The following is a 24,531-nucleotide window of genomic DNA, read 5'->3' as shown; positions in this document are numbered from 1 at the left end:
CCCAAAGGAATCCTGCATGGTGGTTGGGCCTGTCACAATTATTACATACATAATCGTCTAATTGCAATTATTTTAGGTAATCGCAGTTATTTTTGCATCATCGTCATAATCATTTCCACGTTGAGAAATGTTCACATAGTTTTAAACACTTTCAAAAAGCAGTAGAAATAGCAGATCTACAAGCTCACAACGCATCGCATCGCAATGCGTTGTGAGCTTGTAGATCTGCTATTTCCTCTATAAATGTATAAAGGATAAAGTTATTACATATTGCCATATTTCATTCCTTTGTATAGTTAGGTTATTTGTCATATCTGACCTGTGCAACTTGCGCCAAACAGAAATTAAATTTTTGTTCATATGCGCCAGTGTTCAGCGACAAAAAAAAATTTTTAAATTATTTTTATCGCAATTATATTTTGAGTGACGATTAATCGGCGCATGAAATGTTAGGATGGTGACAGCCCTACTGGTCGATGAGGGGAACCCACAGGGTTCCTGCATGGTGGTCTGCGCTGAAAACCACATGGGGGGCCGGGGCTCCTCATCAGAGCCTCAGACTAGACCCTTGGGTGTTTACAGAATGACACGGAGAGGGAGCTCAAGGTTCCTGTGCGCACTGCACGGCGAAAACCTTTTCCCACCCTCCCTCTCGTTATGTTGCTGTGTGTGTCGGTGCTGTTTGTGCGTGTGTGCGTGTGTGTGGTTTAAGATATCCAGCGCGGATGTGATTCGTCATCGGGCTGCCATCGATGCCTGCACCTGCGTCCTTGCTCTCTAGTTACTGGACTGCCCTGTGCAATGAATCTCTCTCTCTCTCTCTCTCTCTCTCTCCCTCTCTGTCTATCTCCCCCTCTATCTGTTGGTCTCTCCGTGTTCATTTCTGAAGCAAATGTGTCGGGACGTGCCTTGCGAGAGGTAAATATACATAATACTGTATATGACCACCCATGTTTGCTGTATTAACTTCGGCACAACACTACACCCTGGCAGTGTTAGCTCTTCACAGCTCACAGAATGAGCTCAACACGCCGACAGCTGAGGAGCCTTTTCTCGCTGGGGGATTCGTGTCCTTTACAGTAACAGCGCGGTACACTACAGTACAGTACTTCTGCGGTGAAGAACATTAGATTCTCCCATATTTTCCAACTGTGTAAACAGACTATCTGTTTACATTTGGACAGATGTCAGGGAAAGCCGTGTGGACTCCTGTTCGTCCCGGAGTCGGTTTCCAAACTTTCTCCCATAGATGCAATGGACCTTACCCCTCTGCGGGGAGGGGGGGCAGGGGTTGTCTAGTGGCAACAGCGGGGTAGATTGTCCCAACCCGGCAGAGTGGAAAATGAACAGGGCTCTCTGCTGTGTCATGGAGGACCGGGCCAGCTCAAGAGCACGGTCAACTCTGACCTCCCCCTACAAGCTTTGGATGAGGACCTACATTAGAAAGACACGGAGAGAGATGGAAAGGTTGCTTGCATCTAGCTCTGGTCCATCGCGTCACCTCCAGTGACGCTCTGACAGACCCGTCAGCAAATGAATAGACCGCGTTTTCTCAGCCACTACGAGCGCTCAACTTGAGTCAAACCAAACCAAAGGTAGTTTTGCGTTGTTGAAAGTGTATTCTCCACAGTGGTGAACCCCTCAGCACCCCACCCAATCTGCAAAATACACTATTTTTGGCATGAAATAAAGTGCATCCAACTCGACCGCCGCTTATTTCCGGGCTGTAAACCATTGTATCTGCGGTGGCCGCTGGGTGGCTCGAGGTGCGTGCATTTTATTTCATGACAGAAATAATGTATTTTACAGAGTAGGTGGTGGCTCACCACCGCGGAGAATAGACTTTCAACAACGCAAAACTACCTTTGGTTTGGTGAGTGTGAAGTAGTTTTGTTTATTTTGGCTCAAGTTGAGCGCTGGTAGGGGCTGAGAAAACGTGGTCTATTCATTTGCCGACGGGTCTGTCAGAGCGTCACTGAAGGTGACGCGATGGACCAGAGCTAGCTTGCATCCAACGCCGATTGCAAGCGACCATGGAGACCATTTTCACACCACTTTCATGTTGGATTCATTGCGACCGTAGGTCACAGTTTACTGTCAGAACCGTCACAGCTTGTCCGTACCCGGACGGGGAACGCCTGACACTGTGGTTCCCCTGACACATCACTGTGACATCACCAGCAGGGATCTCCATATATTGGCATAAACAGGTGACATCACAGTGGTGTGGCTGGTTCAGACAGGGATCTCCATGTATGAGCATAAAAGGGATTGTATGCATGGGAACCACTCTATGCCCATATATGGAGATCCCTGATGTCATCATTAAACCCATATCTAACAGGACTTCATATGGGAATGCCCATATATGGAGGAAGACAGCCCATTTCTGTGTGGCTGGTTCAGACTGGGATTTCCATAAAAGGGATTGTATGTATGATGGCAGTTGTGATAGTCATAGGATTTTCACACAACGAATAACTGAGTAAGCATGTTTGGGGTCTCACAGCATATCTCCATCCATATACAGTACATGGATCTCCATATATGGGTAACTGGTCCGATATACATCACTGGCCAGTGGCCAGACGGCCAAGCCATGTCACATGCCACTGTCTCATACACAAATACTCACAGACACTCTCTCACAAACACGCAGGTATATAGGCACATGCACACACACACACACACACACACACACACACACACACACACACACACACACACACACACACACACGAAACACACAAACTCACACACACACACAAACGTGAGTGATCTGCCATTAAGGGGCCGCATGTGTGAGCCATTTGAGACCAATTTCATTTCCAAATTGTTTAAACGGCGAAATGGAAGCCATACATACAACGGCGAGCGGGGCCTCGTCGACACCGTGGGGGGTTGCGTGGAGAGATGTGAGACGAGCCCCGCGGAACGAAGCGCTCTGCACAGCATCAACCCCGCTGTCATGAGGACGTGGGATTTAAAAAGGAATCACAGGAGGAGAAGAAAAAAAAACACATCTTCAAAAACAATCTTCTGCTTTAGCTCCACCACTCCACTTGTTATGCTTATACTTAGTTGTGCAGAGTGTCGTGCGCCGAGAATAGCAGGTCTACAAACTTGCAACACCTGCATAAAACTAAGTATAAATCAGGTTATAGATAGTGCAGTACCCTATATGTCAGTGGGTGCTGTGTTCTTTGAAGTCAGCCGCACGCCTGTCATTTTTATTTGAGTTGACTCTGCATGATGTGTGCTGCACTCCGGTTCAGTAGAACGGCTGATCTGATCGTCAGCAGTACAGCCGCCAAAAGTGAAGGCGATTTGTTGGACGGTTCTCGAGATATGTGAAGGACAGTCACACTCACATACCGTACACTCACATCGTTGCTGTCGGTTGAGTCCAAAACCATCTCTTTTGTAATGTTATTTTTAAAATATAATAATATATTTTGTGCGACAGTCTTGTTTGATGAAGCAGGGCTTTACTTTACGAGAAAAAGAAAACATACACATTTGAAACTTGGAGATACAAGGTTTCTGCCGGACAGTGAAATTCAAAGTTGAAATCATGGGTTGCATTTGTAGTCCTACAACAGCCATTTTGAGGACCAACACAGGTGTTTTGATTAACGTAGAATATTGGTTCTATGCCAATCAGACAAATTGAACACCTGTGTTGGTCCTCAATATGGCCTGTTTAGGACTACAAATGCAACCCATGAATATGTAGATACAGGGTTTCTGCCCGATATGCTCGCTCACAGAGACGTATGGAATTCCTAGATGAGGTTAGCGAGGGGAGGGGAGGTGGTGAGGTGGGTGGCCAGACAGACAGACAGACAACAGTCGGGTCCCAAAACTTCACCGATATGTGGCCCCCCTGGTAATGGAATAGAATGGAAGACATGTAAGACGACCCCAGCTCTTATGTTGTAGGGCCACCTGTAGAGATCCAAGCACAGATGGACCTGATGGTGGAGGTGGGGGGACGGGGACTAGTACAGGCCACAATTAAATGGCCATTTTATAGTCTTCTCTTTTCTCGTCTCATTCAGCAGTGTGACCCGGCCGCGACTCTCTCTGTACTGTTACAGTAGAGTGATTTACCGCTCGTCTGTAAGCCTTCACCCAAAAATGTGGAACACATCTGCACTGTCAGATCCTCGTAAAATGTATTTATTTCAGAGTGTAGGGATCAGTGGGGAAAAGTAACCAAGTACATTTACTCAAGTACAAGTACAAAGCAAGTACAAAGTCTGGGTATTTACATTAATCAACACTTTATACTCCACCAGGCACCTGCACACATAGACATCAAAGGGGGCTTGAGCCCCTGCCCTTTCATCTGTCTGTAACAAAAGTGCCCTCTCCAGACCATGAATGCAGTTTTTACTATGGTGAAAAAAATGCAAATGCCCTCTTTCCATGCCATACCTGAAGGCAGCATTCAAGATGATTGCCTTGTCCAAACTCTCCTGAACTTGAATGCAGCATCTTATGTTGAAATAATTGCCCTCTCTGTGTAGAAATCCATGCCATTACCCCACAATCTCCAGTATTGACTTGATTATGCTTAGTTCAGTATGGTATCAAGCACTGAAAATAGCCGACATCCAAGCTCACAACGCGCCGCAGCGCGATATTTTCACCAAAAGACCCTTTTATTAATTCAAGCCCCTGCCTCTGTAACATCCTCTGCACGTCCCTGTACTCCACTACATCTCAGATGCAGGAGTTTTACATGTCATCCAGCATTTCTACACTGTGATATTGAGCAAATAATCGGAGTACTTATGTGTCCAGTTTGGTCAAATCAGAGCCACTAAAGGAACACAAGAGGAGTGTGTTCTCCGTGTGTGTTCTTGTATTGGGCAAATGCTGCCAGCCTGCGTTAAACCAGGGCTACCCAGGTTTTTGCCAGTCCGCAAGCCCCATAATAGCAGGCCATCATGGTTGAGATGCCATATAAAATAAACTGGCATTCTACGTGACAGACAGCTACTGTAAATCCAGTTAGGGGAATCTGAGGAACAGATTTGGAACATGGTTTTTACAATCGGTTTGAGTGTGTGTGTGTGTGTGTGTGTGTGTGTGTGTGTGTGTGTGTGTGTGTGTGTGTGTGTGTGTGTGTGTGTGTGTGTGTGTGTGTGTGTGTGTGTGTGTGTGTGTGTGTGCGTGCGTGCGTGCGTGCGTGCGTGCGTGCGTGTCCAGATTTGTTTGGCAGCAAAGAGTAAACGGAGAGAACATGATTGTCAGAAATACGAAGAAATGCACTTTCATGCTTTTGGCACACAAAGGGGCCTAAAAACTCAGTGCCAGAAGTGAGCTGCCTACGCAAATCTCCTGTTACCACGTCTGTGGTCTGCTTCTCGATTTGTTTTGTGTTCGGTACGGTTCCTAGATTTTCCGCGGCTAAACATTCGAAACAATCTTCTCTAGAGCTAGACCGAGATATCGGTCTGGCCGGTCATTACTTGAATTTCTTTTCAGTGTATCAGTAATTATGCAGCCTATGTGTCCTGATTCGTAACCACATTTAGCCTAGCATCCCTAATTCGGGCATTAGTTATAGCCCAAAACCTTCAAAACTGTTACAAACGTTTAAAATGATTGCATATCCAGCAGGGACATGCTGGGCCCCTGATTCAGCCCGGGAAAAGGAGCTGGAGAGGCACTCAGTGCGTGGGGCTATAGCAAGGCCACGCAGCAATATTTTTTGCATTCAGTGGGGCCAATATGATGTCTCTGTGGGCTGCTGCTAGCTGCTATTGGCCATTTCAGATCATGAGAGACAAGCCAGTGGGCCAATTACATGAGTTATATTAACTTTTTGGGCCACCCAGACCCCAAATGACAGGCCTCGACCGGCCGGGAATGGACCAGCCGTTCGGGAGTTGTCCCGCTTTCACCAATGGCCAGCACGTCCCTGATATCCAGCTTAGTAGATCTCATATAAAATATATTTCTACCACTTTTTCTAGTCACGTGTTCAAATACTGGATTGTGATTGGCTTAAAACAGTAGTAAATGAGGCCACAATAGCCGGAATGTGTGAAATGCCCGGATGTACATGCAAATGAGGCACATTTCCGAGATCAATACGCGATGAACGCATCCGGGGACTTCAGGAGGGAGTCGGAACCCTATGGTCGGAACACCTTTCCCCCCACCAACAAATGACGGTCGCAGCGGTCCTTTGTTTACTAACGTGCGTACTATCGTCGCCGATTTATTTGGATCCAATGCAATCCGCCAACTTTAAAGCCCCTTTTCTCTGAACCTATGCCTTTCTGGAAGCGAACAGCCTCTATTTACGGCCGGAACGGTGCTTTTAACTGACGTTAGCTTAGCTGTAAGCTAGGCGACCGAGTATTTCCCGGTGAATCTGTGCGCAAAGGTGGGGGCTTGGGAGTGTGGGGGTCTGGGGGACACGCACCACCACTGACTATTGCTGATGATGGAGAGGTTCTATAGCTTAGCCTTTATGTATTGAAAATGAGAGGCACTCTTGCCGATTTAGTAAGAGACTCGTCTCCAATTGCAAGATATTTAAAAGTTATTTGGGGCCATGATGATGATGATATCCTTTTCTTCCCACAACTAGACTAAGGATTTTATATTGTCTGTGTTATTGTTTACAACCACTGAACCACAATTATTCACGTGTGGCAAGATTCACTCGTTTTTAGTAGGCTATATAGTGTAGGCTTAGAAGAAGCCTTTTCAGAAGTTAATTTAATGATTTCCATTTAATGATTTCATTTATCCTCATCTAATGCACCGTATGCACGCTGTTTAAAGGCCGTGTAGGCTTTTCAGAAGTTAATTGAATGTTTTCCATTTGCGCTAATGCACGCAACTGTTTTCGCCAGGTTTTAAGGTCTTATTTTAGTTGTTTCTCATAAGCTCGCAACCCTCCTTGCCCATCGGCCCCCACCTTTGCGCACAGATTCACCGGGAAATACTCGGTCGCGTAAGCTAGACATCTGTCTCAGCATGGAGTTGGCGCCATCTGGTGGTGAGTAGAAGATGTTGTTTGTGGCACTATTTGTTGTTATGGCGGAAGTTTTATAGGCAATAATGATTGTAACTTAAGATCCTTGCAAGTTACAACTATGTGTTTTCTTTCATGTATACGGAAAAAAGTGGTAGAAAAGCTATTTACCACTCGGGGTCGGACATTATGCTCTGATAATGTCCTGTGTTAGGGGGTTATCGGACTCGGCTTCGCCTCGTCCGATCACCCCCTAACACAGGACATTATCAGAGCATAATGTCCTCTCACTCGGGGTAAATTGCTTACATATATCTTTAAAGAATCTGACATTAGTCAGGCTTTAATATTTCCATCCCTTGTTTTCCCAGAGCTGAGGTCCACTGGAACCGCCCACCATTTCTCCTTCCTGCTCAACTCCACCGACTACCGGATCCTGCTCATGGACGAGGACCACGATCGCATGTACGTGGGCAGCAAGGACTACATCCTGTCCCTGGACCTGCACGACATCAACAAGGAGCCTCTCATCGTAAGACCAAAGTTCCACGCGCAAACCAGTGTTGATTTCGTCGACTAAAACTATGACGAAAAGTGTGTGTCGACTGCGTTTCCGTGTTGTGAGCTTGTAGACCGGCTATTTTCAGCATGCAACCAAGTGTAAAATCAGTCATTACGATGCCAAGGCCTGCTAAAATACATTTTAGTTGACTAAATCAACTGTAGATTTAGTTAACTAAAATCTCATGATATTTAGTCGACTAAAATTTGACTAAAACTAAAACTTTTCAGGAGACTAAATTATGACTAAAACTAAATGAGATTTTATTCAAAAGACTATGACTAAAACTAAATCAAAATTTGCTGTCAAAAACAACACTGGCGCAAACACACTTGATCCCCCAGATCTGAGGAAAACGTTACGTGAGGTCGTTTTGTTGTTTGGAACTAACCTTGTCTGCTGTGTCCTCAGATCCACTGGCCCGTGGCCCCACAGAGAAAGACGGAGTGCGTCTTGTCGGGGAAGGACACAAACGTAAGTAAAGTGTACGCTCGTCGTATCACACATCAAACGACTTGCACTCTGTTTGTTTCGTTCTTCTTTTCAAACAATCCTTTCAAGCAGTCCTTTGGCTTGTGAAGAAAAACCCAAGACTAAACACTGATGCTCGCTAATTAGAAAAAGGCACAGCTGTAAACCCATGTGCGTGATTGACCCCGCAGCGGGGCTGCACTTGATTTTGTTTGCAATTACGCCGCGATACAGTAATCACGCAGCATTTTATTAGGACAGAGTGTTTTTTCAGAGAATCTTTGGAATTTGATGTGTGAAACTGTGAACGTGATGAGGTTTCCTGGAGGAGGTCCTTTAAAGTGTCCTCCAAACGGCGTGATGAGCCGCAGAGTCTTTATTTACCATCGCTGCATTCTTGATTGCTGATTGCGTACAGCTGCCGCCAATTAAGCCTCTAACGGGAACTTGGACGCCGTGACACTCGAGCACTGTTCGCTGTTGAGTGCAGGGGCAGTGTGTTGTGGCATGAAAGGCTAATCCCCAAACGCATGGACCTTATCCTTATTCTGGGCAGCCTGGGCAGGTCAGGGACGTGCTGGGCCCCTGATTCAGCCCGGGAAAAAGAGTTGGAGAGGCCCTCATTGCGCGCTATAGAGAGAGATCTCTCTCTATAGCGCTGCTGCTACTCAAAGATTTGCCATTTCAGATCATGACAAGTGACAAGCCAGTGGGCCAATTACACAAGTTATAGTTTGTCGTTGTCGGGTGGAAACTGACCTGATCTGCTGTTTTCACTACTTTTGTGCAAACAGTTTAATTTTGACTTTTGTGCAAACAGTTACATTTTTTCCTAATGGAAAAATCCGGGAATGAACCGGCCGTTCGGAAGTTGTCCCACTTTTCCCAATGGCCAGCACGTCCCTGGGGCAGGTCATAATAGGCAAAGATTCAAGGAAAATGCCTGCGTGGGATCTTGTAGTTTGGCAAAGAGATTTGATGTTAAAAGGAAAAAGAATATGGGGCCATGTACGTATATACTTTTGGGGTCAAAGTTATACAGGGCTTAGAGTAAGTGGTTAACATGACCAGCAGATCAGAAAGATCACTGAATCGGCTAAACATTTAATCCATTTATCAGACAAACAAATGTCATCTTTTTCCCCACAATAATCCCTTTGACCAGGGGATCATCAGATAATGTGAAATTACAGCAAGGCTATAGGCTACAGCTCTGCACGACTAGGCCTGTGTAAAGGGTTAATGCAATTTGCACGCACGAGCGCGTGCACACACACACACACACACACGCACGCACACACGCACGCACGCACTATGGCGGCTTTTCCGTGCCAGCTAAGCGAAGCGACGCATGTGTGGCAAATGGCTTTTTGTTTACATATGCGTGCGTGCATGCATGCGTTAGTTCTGCTCCAGTGGCACTCCGGGGCACACGTTGCGCTGCATCAAAGCGTCTGGACGCATCGCGTCTTTACACGATGGTTCCGCGAAGGTACGCGTGACATGTCATGTAAAAAAAAAAAAAAAAAAAAAAATCTCAGATTTTTTTTTTTTTTTTTACAGAATTTAATTCTGTAAATGTACAGTGATTCTTATATCAATGGTTTAATTGTATTCGTTTTAAGCAGTAACTCATTCCAGTTCAAATACAGACCAAACCATTCAATTCTATGCCATTGCCATCCACTATTGTTGCCTGTTTAACAATGCAGATCTAAGAGTTTAAATATATTTTACTCTGTTGTGAGTAAAAATTAATCTGATTATTATAGAAGAGGGCTTTGCACATAAAGAGTGCTGCTGCATTATATCCTATATAAATTATATGAAGAAGTAATCCATTATTTGGGGTGACGACAACCAGAATGCAGAATAGACTATCATTAGTTGGCTGAGAATAATGCCACAATGTTTTAAATGATCTAATGTAACTTTGAGAAGCGCAGAGCTGGTCAGAGTCCAATCAGACCATCTGCAGGAGCGCTAATTGGGTTGACTCGTTGACCTAGGCCGACCTATGCAATGACAGTAGGCCTATTAATTCATTTATCAAAATATCAAAATTCATTCAATTTGTCCACACATCCAGTGTGGAAGACAGACAGACAGACAGACAGACAGACAGACAGACAGACAGACAGACAGACAGACAGACAGACAGACAGACAGACAGACTGATTGATTTCATTTTCCCATTGCACATGCATATAGAGAACGTCAAGTCAGTCAGTTTCAGCACCACAGCCCCTCATCACACAGATAGACAGCTGTTAAAAGTGGTTGCACATAAACAGAAATAGGCCTCTAATATTTGACAATTTGGCCAATGTTTAATTTGTCACGGTTAAGGTATGTCCTCACCGGCGAATTAGCGAAAGCGACGTGAATAAAGGTCTCTATCTCTCTCTCTCTCTCTCTCTCTCTCTCTCTCTCTCTCTCTCTCTCTCTCTCTCTCTCTCTCTCTCTCTCTCTCTCTCATGATATGTATACATTGTATAGGCCTAGGCCTATATGTGATGTTCTGTCATGACAAACAGCCTTCTTTTTTTTCCAATACTCTCCAATACTTCTGAACATTTGGAATCAGTTTTGAAAGAAGATCTGACACTGTCATGACAGCGCTTCTGCCTATACGCTGATGCATGTGTGAATGAATAGCCTTAATCAGTCAAGCAACGAAACATTCCCTGGTTAAATTAAAGTATATAAATAGGCTAAACAAATAAAATAAACAGCATTTGTTATTTTAGTCCGTAACACAGCACTTTTCTTTGTATGAATCAACACTTATTCGTTCAGTTTAATAGTCCCAAAAATCCAGCGCTGGGCGCAAGGCCGCGCCGGGAGGCCCCACCGCCGCAGGGCGCTCGCTCAGAGACAGAGACACCTCGTCAACCTCGTCCTCTCCCTCGTCAGCTCTGTGCTCATTTTGCCACTCTGCAAACTCGTTGTCTGCATTTTGGGCCGGAGGAGCGGCAGCAGCAGCATCCTCATCCTCTCCATCTGGTCTTGGTGCAACAGGCACATATATTTGTATTTTTTTTTTTCCCCCTCAAGCCCGACCCAGCCCAAAGCCCGACATGTGCGTGACAAATTGAGCCCGGCCCGGCCCGCGCCGCGCCGACCCGTCGGGTCCCGTCGGGCTCGGGCTGAAATTCTAAGCTCTTGTGTGCAGGCTGCTGCCTCAGTAGGCCTATGCACTCCAGCCGACAAGTGTGTGACTGCATGCCCTGGTTCTGCTGCTGCTCACTGTGCACTCTTGTGACGTTGTTTTAGGCAGAAACAGTTGTCTGATTTTCACAGTAAAAAGATGAGTCCAATTACCAGTAGCCTACTTTCCTTCTACTCCACTACACTTCGGATCCCTTTGTAAGGTGTTGTAGCCTATTCATTTTAAGCTCTAACTCATTCATGAACACAAGGGTCCATTTGGTTTCATCTTATGTTCTAAATAAAATAAAGGTTAACGTCAGTCTTGCCTGACTTTCATGAGGGCAGAGGTATAGGCCTACTTTTTTTTTTTTTCTTCTCGGTGATATACACGGCAGCACGTCATTACTTTCTTTCTGACAGTGGATTTCAACCAGTGGTCCGGGGCCCCCCAGTGGTTCTTGAGGGGGTGCCAGGTGTCTGTCTGTCTGTCTGTCTGTCTGTCTGTCTGTCTGTCTGTCTGTCTGTCTGTCTGTCTGTCTGTCTGTCTGTCTGTCTGTCTGTCTGTCTGTCTGTCTGTCTGTCTGTCTGTCTGTCTGTCTGTCTGTATATATAAAGATATTGGCGAAGCATACGTTGTGCCATTGACCGTTAAAATGTTTAATTGGCCGGTAATTATAAAGTCCACCGGACACTGTGACCGGCTGGGAAAATGTCTCCCTTATATCATTTGGCTCCCTTTAGGCTATTTTATCAGATTTAAGCCTATTATTCTTATTATTATTTGGTTAAAGTAGTAGGCTACAACCATTAAAACAACATCATCATTTTTGTATCATGATCTGTCAGCATGGTTTAAATCCCGAAGGGTGAGCGTGCTGCGCTTCTTCTGTGCTGTGCGCTGTTAAAATCAGCCTATTCGTCGTACGATGGTGACGCGCGTTGAAAATATCAGAGCTACAAGCTCACAACTCGTCGCAATTCGCCACGCTATGAGCTTGTATATCTGCTATAGATACGCAACACGGGGCGAGCTGCCTGCAGCTCTAGCGCTTGTCCCAAATCAGCGCTGTCTTGTTCGCTGGAGACCCTGCAGAGTCGGGGTTTACCAGTGGCGTCAGTTCAGCAAAAGCTAAGGTATGGCAACATGACTGGTGTCTTGCACGCGCGCCCTCGCGTGCGTGCAAGACACCAGTCATGTTGCCATACCTTAGCAACAGACATGATGAAAAGTACATTTTATTATTTCATCCATCCATTCATTACACATCCATTACACATGCAGTGTCAGCGTTACACTTGTCAAGCCGACATTTCATTGAATTCATAGGGTATTTATTTTTGTTCGATATGATTACAGTATATTGAGTCTACAGCAGTGGGTCTCAACCAGTGGTCCGGGGACCACCAGTGCTGTGTTGGTCCTTGAGGGGTTAGGGTTTCCATGCAGGTGATCTCCAGTTAAAATATGGAGAGTAACCAAACGGAACTATAGACCCTTAACTCTTGAGAGCGTAAAATGAAACCAAATGGACCCTGCCTGCCTTGGTTTTGTACTGCGCCGTTGGTTCGTTCTGGGCGAGTGGTTGTTTTTTGTGCAACTAAAATACTCCTGTGCACATTACATTGGCGTAGGCCTATAGGAAAAAATAAATAAAGCCAAGGAGAACTATTAACGGCGAAACACAGGCCCACGAACAAAATATTTATATAGCGAATAGGCCTATATTTGTTTAATTTCGCCGTTTTAAAGCACCATGCTGGCGAGGAGGCTGCGCAAAAAAAGTGATTGTGCTGTCAAACAATGAAACTATATGGAATCTATGAAGGTTGTGGGGATCCCTGCTTCATCTCTCTCGCCTGTGACACCACGCAAAGCGTTTCGGGGTATTCCGAGTTTTGCACGATCTGATCATCTGCTTCAAATACCACCAGTGGTCCTTGAGGCTTGAGGTGGTCCACAATCCCCAGCTTATTAATGATGGAGTTGGACAGTTGGTAACCAAATGGACCTCGGCGCTTGCCGAGATCTCTCTCTCTCTCTCTCTCTCTCTCTCTCTCTCTCTCTCTCTCTCTCTCTCTCTCTCTCTCTCTCTCTCTGCTCTCACTGGGCGCAGTGGGGCAAAGTAACTAAGTAGATTTACTTATACTGTATACTCAAGTAAAATGTTGAGGTAATTAAAAGATATGATTAGGCCTATTATATTATAAAACATCCATTGATCCACTTTAGCCGTACGTTTTATGCCTATATGCCTATAACAAGACAACTAAAGGAAAGAGAGAGAGGGGGAGGGGTTATTATTACCCTTATTACTATACTACTAACTAGGTAACCTCGCACACCAGGCTTTACTAACTAGGCAAGGGGCTGCCTCTCCGCTGAGCGCATGCATGCATTGCTGCGTGACAGACAGACAGACAGACAGACAGACAGACAGACAGACAGACAGACAGACAGACAGACAGACAGACCTGGCCCTATTGCGAAGGGCAAATGCGTTGTACAGTAGTTATCTAAACCGGAGCATGGAGGAGCTTGGAACATGCATGGTACAAAAAAAATGGCGGAATGGCAGAGAATCTATGCAGATTAGCAGTAGGCCTAAATGGTGAGGCCACATTCTCATAATATAATTCGGTTTAGTCGTGCGAATGGGAGGGGTGAAGTTGCCACATTCTTGCATATTTAATTGATACGTTTGCGCTCGCACTGCACTTTGTCATCCGAAACAAGGAATCGTCCGTGCACGTCTGTCCAGGGACATGAATGTATCCAAGCTGCATAATAATGCCTCCTCCATTAGCCTATTTATCAGCGGTCAACGTTCGTAAACGGGCAATCAAAAAATAAAACCAGCGGCGGCGGGAGAGTCTCGCAAAATCTACCAGCAATAAACCAGACAGAAAATACTTTAGCAAGATATGAATATCTACGAAGAGGGCAACGTCTCTCTCTCTCTCTCTCTCTCTCTCTCTCTCTCTCTCTGCCCCTCGTCTTGCCCTCCGCTGGCTCACTCGCTGCGCAAAAGCGTCTCCATTTGGACATGATTTGGCACAGAGAGCAGCGCGCGCGAGCTAGGGCGAGAGACCCACACATCGGCCTATATTATATTAGCCTATAGCCTATATATGATATACAAGTGACTCCAGAAGCACTTTCCTTTCATCTAAATGTGAGCAACTCCTCACAAATAATACACTATGTGCGATGGAGGGAGGGGTGATCAGAAATTAAATCAATGAGGGGAGGAGGCGGCCAGAATGGTCAGAAATCTAATGTAACCTAACCCTAACCCAAAGCCCGATACATAATTGACAATTGGAGACCGGCCCGGCCCGAAGACCGACATTTTTCTAAACAAGCTTAATTGCAGAGTGCGTGTAGCGGCGGCCTTTTGTTTTCATTACATTTTAAATATTGGTGAAGAACAGAGACATGATACCCCTTTCCAACTGTCTTTATTCAATTGTGAAACAGGTCCCGACTCCCGAGGACAATTTAACAATGAACAATCCTTTGAGTTTGCGTTGTGCGACATTTGTGCAATTAAAATAAACAATCTCAAGTTAAGTATGTGTATAAAATATTAGAATGAATAGCCTTAATCAGTCAAGCAACGAAACATTCCCATTCCCTGGTTAAATTAAAGTATGTAAATAGGCTAAACAAATAAAATAAACAGCATTTGTTATTTTAGTCCGTAACACAGCACTTTTCTTTGTATGAATCAACACTTATTCGTTCAGTTTAATAGTCCCAAAAATCCAGCGCTGGGCGCAAGGCCGCACCGGGAGGCCGCACCGGCGAATAATCCAATCAGACAGCAAGCAGCTGAAATTAAATAAAATACATTTATAAATAAATGATAAGATCACAAGAGACCAAGATGACTACATTCTACGTTGGCCATTGGGTATATATTGCCAACAGTTAAAGGCTAGGCTGTACTCACCGATCTTATAATTTATACTCACCGATAAATTGTGATGAAGAAAATCGTTCAACGATGTCCTTCGCTCGGAGATGGTTCTGCCCGCAGCGCTGAAAACCCGTTCACTGGAACTGCTGCTGGCCGGGATGCAAAGCACAGATCTTGCCAATTTTTTTCTTTATTTATTTTTCTCAAGCCCGACCCAGCCCAAAGCCCGACATGTGCGTGACAAATTGAGCCCGGCAGGCCAGGCCGCTGCTCAGAGCTGAAGTTAACAACAAAACAAACAAATAACGAAATAAAGGTCTAAACACAACATAACTGAACAGAACTAAACAAATAATAAATAAAGCAATTTAACTGACAACTTAACCAGAAGGCAGCCATTCCGAAGGGCTCAACTTAGGAACACCAAACAAAACAAAAACAGTTAAATAAATAAATAAATAAATAAATAAATATAAATAAATTAACGAAATATGTATAGTCTCAATCAGTCAAGGATTAAAACATTTGGTTAAAATGCAAATATAAAAATGGGCAAAACAAATAAAATAACCAGCATCTGTTATTTTAGTCCATAAACACAACACACTTCTACTTAATATATTAGTCCCAACCAGCAGGGCGCAAGGCCGTGACTCATGCATGCGCTGATCTGAAAGTTACATTTCAACATCACATCATCGCCCAAATAATAATAAATAATATATTCGGAATGGCGGGGTGTTTCCAGAAAATGAAACGAAATCTATTTGGTTTCACTTTATACTCTAAAGATTTAAAAGATCCATTTGGTTAACAACTCTCCATAATTTAGCTGTGGACCACTTGGAACTTCCCCCAAGGACCAACGGTGGTCCTTGGCCAACGGTGGTCCTTGGGGGGGGGACCACCAGGACCACCAACTCACCAAAGGACCACCGGTGGTCCTTGAGGGTCTGTATTTTATCCCAATTCAAATAGGCCTATATAAAGCAAATTTGCTACGTCAGCCAAGGAGCACAGAGAGCATGCAGCCCACAGTGGAGAGTGGAGACAGACCAACGCATGCTCGCATGAACGTCTGGATGTTTTATTTGATATACACGTCTACACACACACACGCAGGTTTAGCGCTGAGAATCAAATGGGTGGCACACATCTCACACGTGCGTTCCAGAGCAGAGCAACAAGTCAATCACGCGTACAGTTCATGGCGGCGCTGCATTTGACCGTGTCGTCTCACGCATGATGGCCACATGGCCATTAGATGTATGCGTGCGTTAACACATGCGTTCGCCACAAACGCCTAACACTACGCGACCTCGCGTTCCCCTGTGAGGCACAAAAGAGAAGGCACACAGGGACGCGTGACGGCGACGTTTGCGCGTTATGATTCAAAAGCCATTTGAAAATTACAGGAGACGTTCATGCGTTCAGTACAACACAGATAAAATCGAATGCGTGCGCGCGAGTGTAGCAACGTCCATGTGGCACGATTTGCGCTCGATACACGCACGCACACACACACACACACACACACACACACACACACACACACACACACACACACACACACACACACACACACACACACACACACACACACACACACGGCTTCCTCCCCACTCACAGTGGGTACCGGGGGGTTGGGGGTACGGAGGTGGGCATCCACGCTGGCTTCCAGGGGAGTGATGAGGGCTTTGTGGATAATAACCCTGCTCTCTGCAGAGCAGAGCAGAGCAGAGCAGAGCAGGGTGTTGTTTATCCAACTGGAATGCTCACTTGGAACAGCGCTCGCTGACCCGCACCTCTCATGCACAGCCTCTGGCCGCATTGTATTGGAAGGAGCCCCTGTATCAGTGGCGTCAGTTCAGAAAAAACTAAGGTATGGCAACATGACTGGTGTCTTGCACGCGCGCCTTCGCGCGCGTGCAAGACACCAGTCATGTTGCCATACCTTAGCAACAGGCATGATACATTTATTTTAAGAAGTACATTCTATTTTTTCCCCCATTTCTACTGTTTCTTGGGCTGGATATGGCAGCCTGGAATGGTTGTTCAAGTACAGCTAAACGTGCCACAACTAACAATAATGCATTGCACCTGTGCAGCTGACCTGCGGAACCTGGGCATATAACATTTTGTCAAGTTGGGGAGAATAAAAGTGTGGAGAATATAATTATAATACCTTGTTAAAGTGACGGTTTTGTTACATTTTGCATTTGTAGTTATTTTACTGTAATTTAACAACATAATAACCAGAACAGACATTCATGGATTTATATACCCAATTGACGCCCCTGCCCTGTATGTGTGCACGACACGTGCATGTGCTCGTGCGCAGATGTGTGTGTGTACAGATGTGCCATTTCAAAACATCCCACGTCCTGCCATTGGCAAGACAGTAGATTTCTAGTGGATTGGCAGAACATTGAGCTTGTAGATCAGCTATTTTTGCTATTTTAATGAACTTCTCTGACAATGGGAATGGAGTGGTTTCTTGCTATGTGTGAGTCTCTGCCAAAATACGCTCAATTCTCCATAACATTTTGAAAGGCAACACAGGGAAAGAAACCAGGAAATGATCAGGAAAATAGCAATAAATACTGAAGATTTGAAACAGCACATCTGTGTGTGTGTGTGTGTGTGTGTGTGTGTGTGTGTGTGTGTGTGTGTGTGTGTGTGTGTGTGTGTGTGTGTGTGTGTGTGTGTGTGTGTGTCTGTCAGAATATTACAATATTACATGAGACCACAACCAATTTTTCTCTTGTTGAGACCAAACAACGAGAGAAATGTCAACCTTCTGAAGTCAGAGTTGCTTGAAGTCCAGTGTGAAATGTCAACAGTCAGTGATTTTGAGGTGCTATGGCATCTGTTGAGGGACAAATGTCCCCACAACGGTCGCTGCATTTTGATAGACATCATGAGGACAATAATTGTCCTGGTCCTCACAAGAGAAATTGCTGTTTTATGGTTCCAAAAGATTTGTTAGAATTAGGCTTACAATGAGGACAAGATTAAAAAAAAACTCAGAGAGTATTTTTGGTATTCATAACATTACCAAACGTTGATGTTCTCCCAAGTATAGTAACATGTGTGTGTGTGTGTGTGTGTGTGTGTGTGTGTGTGTGTGTGTGTGTGTGTGTGTGTGTGTGTGTGTGTAGAGAGAGAGACAGAGAGAGAGAGAGAGAGAGAGCATGGGGCCGGGATTTCATCACTAAACTAAGAAATAAGATTGGGTGCAGACTGCAGATGCTGTCTCTTTAGGGGATGACAGATGATGACAATTCAGCGGCAATCCAGAGGCCATGTGGGTTCAAGCAGGGAGGTCAAAGGCAATCATCCCATCCACGCTCTCCGTGGGGGAACAATGAATAACACGCACACACACTCACACACTCACACACTCACACACTCACACACTCACACACACACACACACACACACACTCACACACTCACAGAAATGACCGAGATGTGCATCTGTCATGTTGCTAAGATTTGCCAAAATGGCTTATCCCCCCCTTCCTGCATACAATCTCTTTTGTGCATGGTACTCTTTTTTTTTTTTTTTTTTTTTGCCAGCTGTCATCACCAGCAGCGTTGTGCCCTGGGATGGGAGGCTGACCAGGGAGATGTGTGTGTGTGTGTGTGTGTGTGTGTGTGTGTGTGTGCATGTGTGTGTGCGCGTGTGCGTGTGTGCACATGCGTGCATGCATGTGTGTGTGTGTTGGTAGGGCATCCAGACAGCTGGCAAAGACAGATAAACACCATTCACCAGTCTGTCTGCAACGTTCAAACTGTCCCCGATATACCTTTTTATCTTCTAAATGGCTAAATTAAACTATACAGTATACTGTATGTTATATCAATTATATTTGCTATTTAACATTTAGGCCTAGAATTATTGAATGCTTTAACCAGTGAAAAATAGCAGATATACAAGCTCACAGCGCGGCACCGAGTGCCGCGCTGCGAGCTTGTAGATCTGCTATTTTTGGAAAAAGTCGTGAAAATGTGTGCAAATCTTTGAATTTATGTATTTTCAAAGCGAACGTTTGTAACTCAACTTTTGCTTCTGGGGGGTCCCTGGAACTAAATATTTTGAGATGTGGGTCCGTGGCCAAATAAATATCAGTTTGGGGGTCCTTCACATGAAAAGGTTTGAGCACCACTGACATAGTAGTCTCTCAAGAACAGACTAACTGAGCTCCAGTTAAGTGAAAAGGACCTTTTCTTTGACGATGGCTGGCCAGATTGCTGACATAGAAACATAGGGTTTTTCCAAAAACCTTAGAAGGATTCAAAAGACACTTATAGAATCGGGTCAAAATTCTAATTTTCATGATTTTTTCAAAAATATCAGATCTACAAGCTCGCAGCGCGGCACTCAGTGCCGCACTGTGAGCTTGTATATCTGCTATTTTTCAATAGTTAAAGCATAAAATAATAATACACTAGTGACACGCGGCAAAGGTCGTCCGGATCGGGAAATGACCGGCGACAATGCCTATGTGGTATGCGCCTGGACCAGTAGGCCCTAATTAGAAATGTTTAAGTAAATACAGCATGAAACTCCACCACGTGCAAATACAATGCTCTGGGAATTCTGTAAACTTGATGCAACAAGCTTATTGTGTGTGTCTGGGGCCTTTCAGGCAAAATGTAACAGAACAGAACAGTGCTTTTCTTGGTTTGTGCAATGCAGCCACAGAGCTTGTAAAACAGCATGGATTCTGGGCTGACGTGCAGCCTGAGTCTGGTCAGCCGCACAGAGAAGCAGGGAGCGTGCACTCTGTGCAGCCAAACACACTCTCAACAACAATGAAAATGATAGATTTAGTATTCATTTTTGAGCCAAAGGAGAAGGAACATTAACCACTTAAACCCCATATACTTCGTTGACCTGGGTACCCCAGGGCTCAATAACAGGTCTGATGGGTATTTTAATTCCTTAGAAAGTAAACCATTTCCAGAAGACTTTTTCCCCCAAGAATATACCGTATCCACAGTCCACACAAGGAAGAGGCAGCACACCAATAAGTCAGTTTGAAATAATTGTATTAACAGAATTCAAATAATACAGCAAGTCAGCGATTCACCCACGTTGCTTCTCCAATAATAGACAGTTGACATGATGTTTTATATGATCAAGACAATAGGATGGGTCATATCATAATGATGTCATCGTGTAGAGTGGTCATGTCACAGGCGGACATGGCCTTCATCAGTGGATAGAATATAACAGAGTTGTTGACGTGATTATGGTAATCTGGTTGTTGACGGCTTCTGCCGTCACAGACAGATAAGGGTGAAGATCGTTTACTGAACCAGTGGAAGGTCAGACACTTGTGCCGTATCAAGGTATCAGAGTTGTTGTTTTAATAACAATGTTAGAACAACAGGGTTTGTTTTGGAACATAGAGTGGCAAACAGCACAATTAATAGATGATCTGTTATGTTCAGTAGTTTGACCTTTTGACAAAATTGGTACAAAATATTTCATATTAACCAAACTTTTCCAACAAGGTCCCTTCCTTTTTGCCAGCTATATTTCCGTCCATGCCTTACCCCTTATCCGTAAACTTCTTTGCCCTTTTTTACTATTTTTAAACACATTTTTAAATACTTCAAATAGCCGATCTACATCGACACGTGGTGAGCTTGTAGATCAGCTATTTGAACATATAAAAAGAAATCGAAATAGTAAAAAAAGGCCAAGAAGTTTATGGATAAGGGAAAAGGCATGGACGAAAATAGGGCCCCAAATCTCTTTGCCAAACAATTCTAGTGTCCTTATTCTTCACGCCAGAATGGGGACAGGGTTAGAGTTCATCTTGTTAATTATGAACAGGGAAAAATGCTTTATGAAACATGACTTTAACTTTTTCGTGCAAAACGAACACGTTCAGGTTTCATTTTGAGAGCTAAAGGGACACTGCTCCGATCCCGCTGACCTGTTGCTCTCTGCTCCGCTCCAGGGGGAATGCGGGAACTTCATCCGCCTCATCGAGCCGTGGAACCGGACCCACCTGTATGTGTGCGGGACAGGAGCGTACAACCCCATCTGCACCTACGTGGACCGAGGACGCAGGTCACAGGTAACGGGACACTCTCCGGGGGGGGCGTCCTTGGAGACGCGTTGACCTTCTAGTTTCTCCTTTCTTTAAGCGAACGTATCGGTCTTATCAACCCGGGGGTCAGAGGAGCAGCTTGTGTTCCTCGCTCTCCTCGGCACTCGCGACGTTCTCCGCTTTCCTCCGCCGTCATTTTCCGCTTCTTAGCTTTCATCGATTCCTCCGCTGTTTCACGGTCTGCGGGACTCGAAGAAAAGCACACAGTCAAGTCCTCTCTTAGGTCTCCATTATTCCCCGGTCGAAATTGCACTTGGCGAGCGAAGCCAAGGCTGTGTTCGGACGGGCACCCCAAATCAGATTAATTCGGCCTATCCCGGGAATGGAATCTGATTAGTTTTATCTAAGTCTGGGATAGCAGAAAAACACGTGGAAACTGATTTTGGGGCGAATCAGATTTGAACCACATGGTCTGAGATTGCGATTCAAATCTTATGTCCAGCCACTTCAAGCTAGTACAGCACCCGTCATTTTAGATACTGTATATTATAGCAACATGTGTTTTTCAGAAGTTGTTTTTAGAGGTCTAAAGATGTGTCCGAGTCCGGACACATGGACACTAAAGTGTGAATTCTCATATGACGGCGTCGCTTGGCGAAAATAGCCGACCTGCAAGCAAGACTGATTGATTGATTGAATACTTAACAGTTTGTGTACAGGAAAGCACAGTTCAATTGAACTGGATTCAAAGGATTTTTCCTTCGTAATCAATTCATCGAACCATTTAACGACAGACAAACAAAATGTTGTGAGATTGTAGATCAGCTGTTTTTGACGTGCGGCATCGCAGAAAGAGTAAAATAAGACTTAAATCCCCAGGACTTGTTTTGTGTTTTTAGCCTAAATCTTTTACTGTTTTTTTACTGACTAATAGATTATTCAATCAGTCAATCAGTCAGTCAGTCAATCAATCAATCAATCAATCTAATCACTTGCAAATAACAGTGTGGACAGTCAGTGCTAAAAGCTCAGATTGGAGAAGCGAATGGGGAAACTTGACAAAGTGCTGTACGGCTGGGAATAGCGTGTTGACAGCATATCCAAAGCAACCCCTCCCCCCGTTCACCTGTTTACAAGCAGGCCCGTCCCGCCGCCGTCGGCTCGGGGAAGCCTCTGAAAGGCCATCCGTCTCCGAAAGGCCATCATTACTGACGGCCTTTCATCCATCATCATCCTTGTAGTTCAACCCAGCCCCGGAGCCCCCCCTCTGTTCTCCACACCCTCCCTCCCTCCCTGGGACATGCTGGGCCCCTGATTCAGCCCGGGAAAAAGAGTTGTAGAGGCACTCATTGCGCGCTATAGAGAGAGATCTCTCTATAGCACTGCTGCTACTCAAAGATTAGTGACAAAGTGACAAGCCATATGAGTTATATTTCGTCGTTGTCGGGTGGAAACCTTGTATGTCCAAAACTGTTTGTTTTGTATTTATCATTTTAAAAATGATTTAAACTAGTGAAAACAGACAATCTACAAGCACACAACGCCTCGCACCACGAGGCGTTGTGTGCTTGTAGATCTGCTGTTTTCACTACTTTTGTGCGACAGCCTTGTATGATGAAGCAGGGCTTTGCTTTGCGAAAAATTTACACATTTGAAACTTGGAGGTACGAGGTTTCTGCCCGACAGTGATGATTTACTTTGTTGGCCGCCCAGCCCCCAAAATGGAACATTTTATTTTTATTTATTTCCTAATGGCCGGCCTGGACCGGCTGGGAATGAACCGGCCGTTCGGGAGTTGTCCCGCTTTTCCCAATGGCCAGCACGTCCCTGTCTCCCTCCCTTCCCTGCGCGACGACTTCCATCCACTGTGCCGGCTGTTTAGTCTCACTGTTTAAATGAAGGGTTAAGATTTCAGCCCCATTCCTGTCACTCAGCGCTGTCCCCTCGAGGCCTTTTGTTGCCTTTGCCGCTGTAAAGGTTTTCTTTTTCCCCCCGCGACGAGAGTGGTTGTAAACAGAGGCCATTAGTTAGGAGGACGCGGTCCTGTTTGTTAGAACAGAAAGGGTTCCCACTTGAGGCTGTCAGCGTCTCGTGGCTCGCTAGGCTTCTGCGACGCCCTCCCTCCCTTCTTTTCTCTGTTATCTGTGTGGTTTGTTTTCAGAGCTTGTTTTGCTTGCGTTCTGTGCCGTCACTGTGTTCTGTGTAGTTCCTGAACTGCACTGGTCAGTGTCTGCAAAATACCTAGGACTTGGCCATCATGTCAATTGGGAGGACTTGACTAAGTTGCCTTCTATTAATTGGAATTAGTAAAATATTGTTCGCGACCGTCAGGTCGCAAGTTACTATGAAATGCTCCACCGGCTTTCACTCCCTCCGTCTGTCCGTCACGTCACGTCACAATTTTGCCCCTACTCTTATCTCCGGAACTGTTGCCCCTATCCATGCCAAACTTTGCACACACACTCCTTGGCTGCCAAAGCACAACCTCCACCCCTGATTTCTCACATGGCCCTCTCTCCGCCGATTTTTGCAGAACATATTTTTGGACACTGCTCCTACAGATTTTGGCCTAAAATCCCGCAAAGCGGTACACAGCATCTCTAAAGTCATGTCGTCAACATGGATCTGTCCCATTTCCCATATTCCTTCCTGATTGGCTACAATTGCCTTCTAAAGTTTGTGTATCAAACGTCACGTTGGCTTATCTCCTGATTAGGGAGTCTTACTGGTTTTTAAGGCTGTTGTTTTAGAGTTCAGGTATTATTAGTCACAGGCTGCTGTCCTTTCTTTTCAACAACAGCAAATAAAAAGAAAAGAAAAAGCGAGCTGGGTTTCTCTTTCGGGAGAAACAACAAAAGAAGCTTTGAGTGTGCATGCACCTGCATGGGATCGGTTTGTGCACGCATTTACTGTAACAACTTTTAACAGCGTGAAGTCTGTCTAATCATGAACTCTGATGGATGTGGTTGCTAACTAATGCATGTCCATCACTTCAGTCACTTCAGTTTTCCCTCTTTTCCCTTTTTAGATCTCTTGTGTTTATAGTCTTTATGATCTTGAGTTGAAATACTCCTGTGTCTTGTGTTTTTTCTTTCTTTTCTTTTTTCTGATCTCGGGTTTTTCATTTTCGGGGCTGTTCTTCTGTCCTCTTCGTGAGCCACACCATCAGAGGGTCTCGAATCTGGAGCGTTGATTGTTGGTAATCACACGGCCCCCCTGTGGTCCCCTGTGTCTCTGTTATAGGGGTCCCTCTACCTACAAGCCCCCCAGTCTGGAGGGAGAACGAGTCGGGCTGTGGACGCCACAACTACAGGGCCTATGGAGGCAAAGGTGGGCTGGTTGTATAGGTTTGACG

At 45.1% G+C, this 24,531-nt stretch overlaps 1 protein-coding gene across 1 annotated transcript in view; it reads left to right on the top strand.

Moving 5' to 3' along the window:
* Positions 1 to 24,531, top strand: part of LOC308286322 (semaphorin-3F-like) — a gene marked incomplete at its 3' end in the record, with an annotated part of 108,504 nt that overhangs the window by 51,621 nt on the left and 32,352 nt on the right. The window contains exons 2-5 of the mRNA XM_080727320.1: positions 7,372 to 7,532; positions 7,974 to 8,036; positions 21,084 to 21,203; positions 24,420 to 24,506. Of these exons, the coding sequence (XP_080583446.1) occupies positions 7,372 to 7,532; positions 7,974 to 8,036; positions 21,084 to 21,203; positions 24,420 to 24,506 (431 nt within the window). The remainder of the gene's footprint in view (positions 1 to 7,371; positions 7,533 to 7,973; positions 8,037 to 21,083; positions 21,204 to 24,419; positions 24,507 to 24,531) is intronic.

The sequence above is a fragment of the Nannobrachium achirus genome (genome assembly GCF_963921795.1).
Source record: "Nannobrachium achirus genome assembly, chromosome: 6".
NCBI classification, from domain to species: Eukaryota; Metazoa; Chordata; class Actinopteri; order Myctophiformes; family Myctophidae; genus Nannobrachium; species Nannobrachium achirus.
This window is presented reverse-complemented; position numbering and strand designations above follow the sequence as displayed.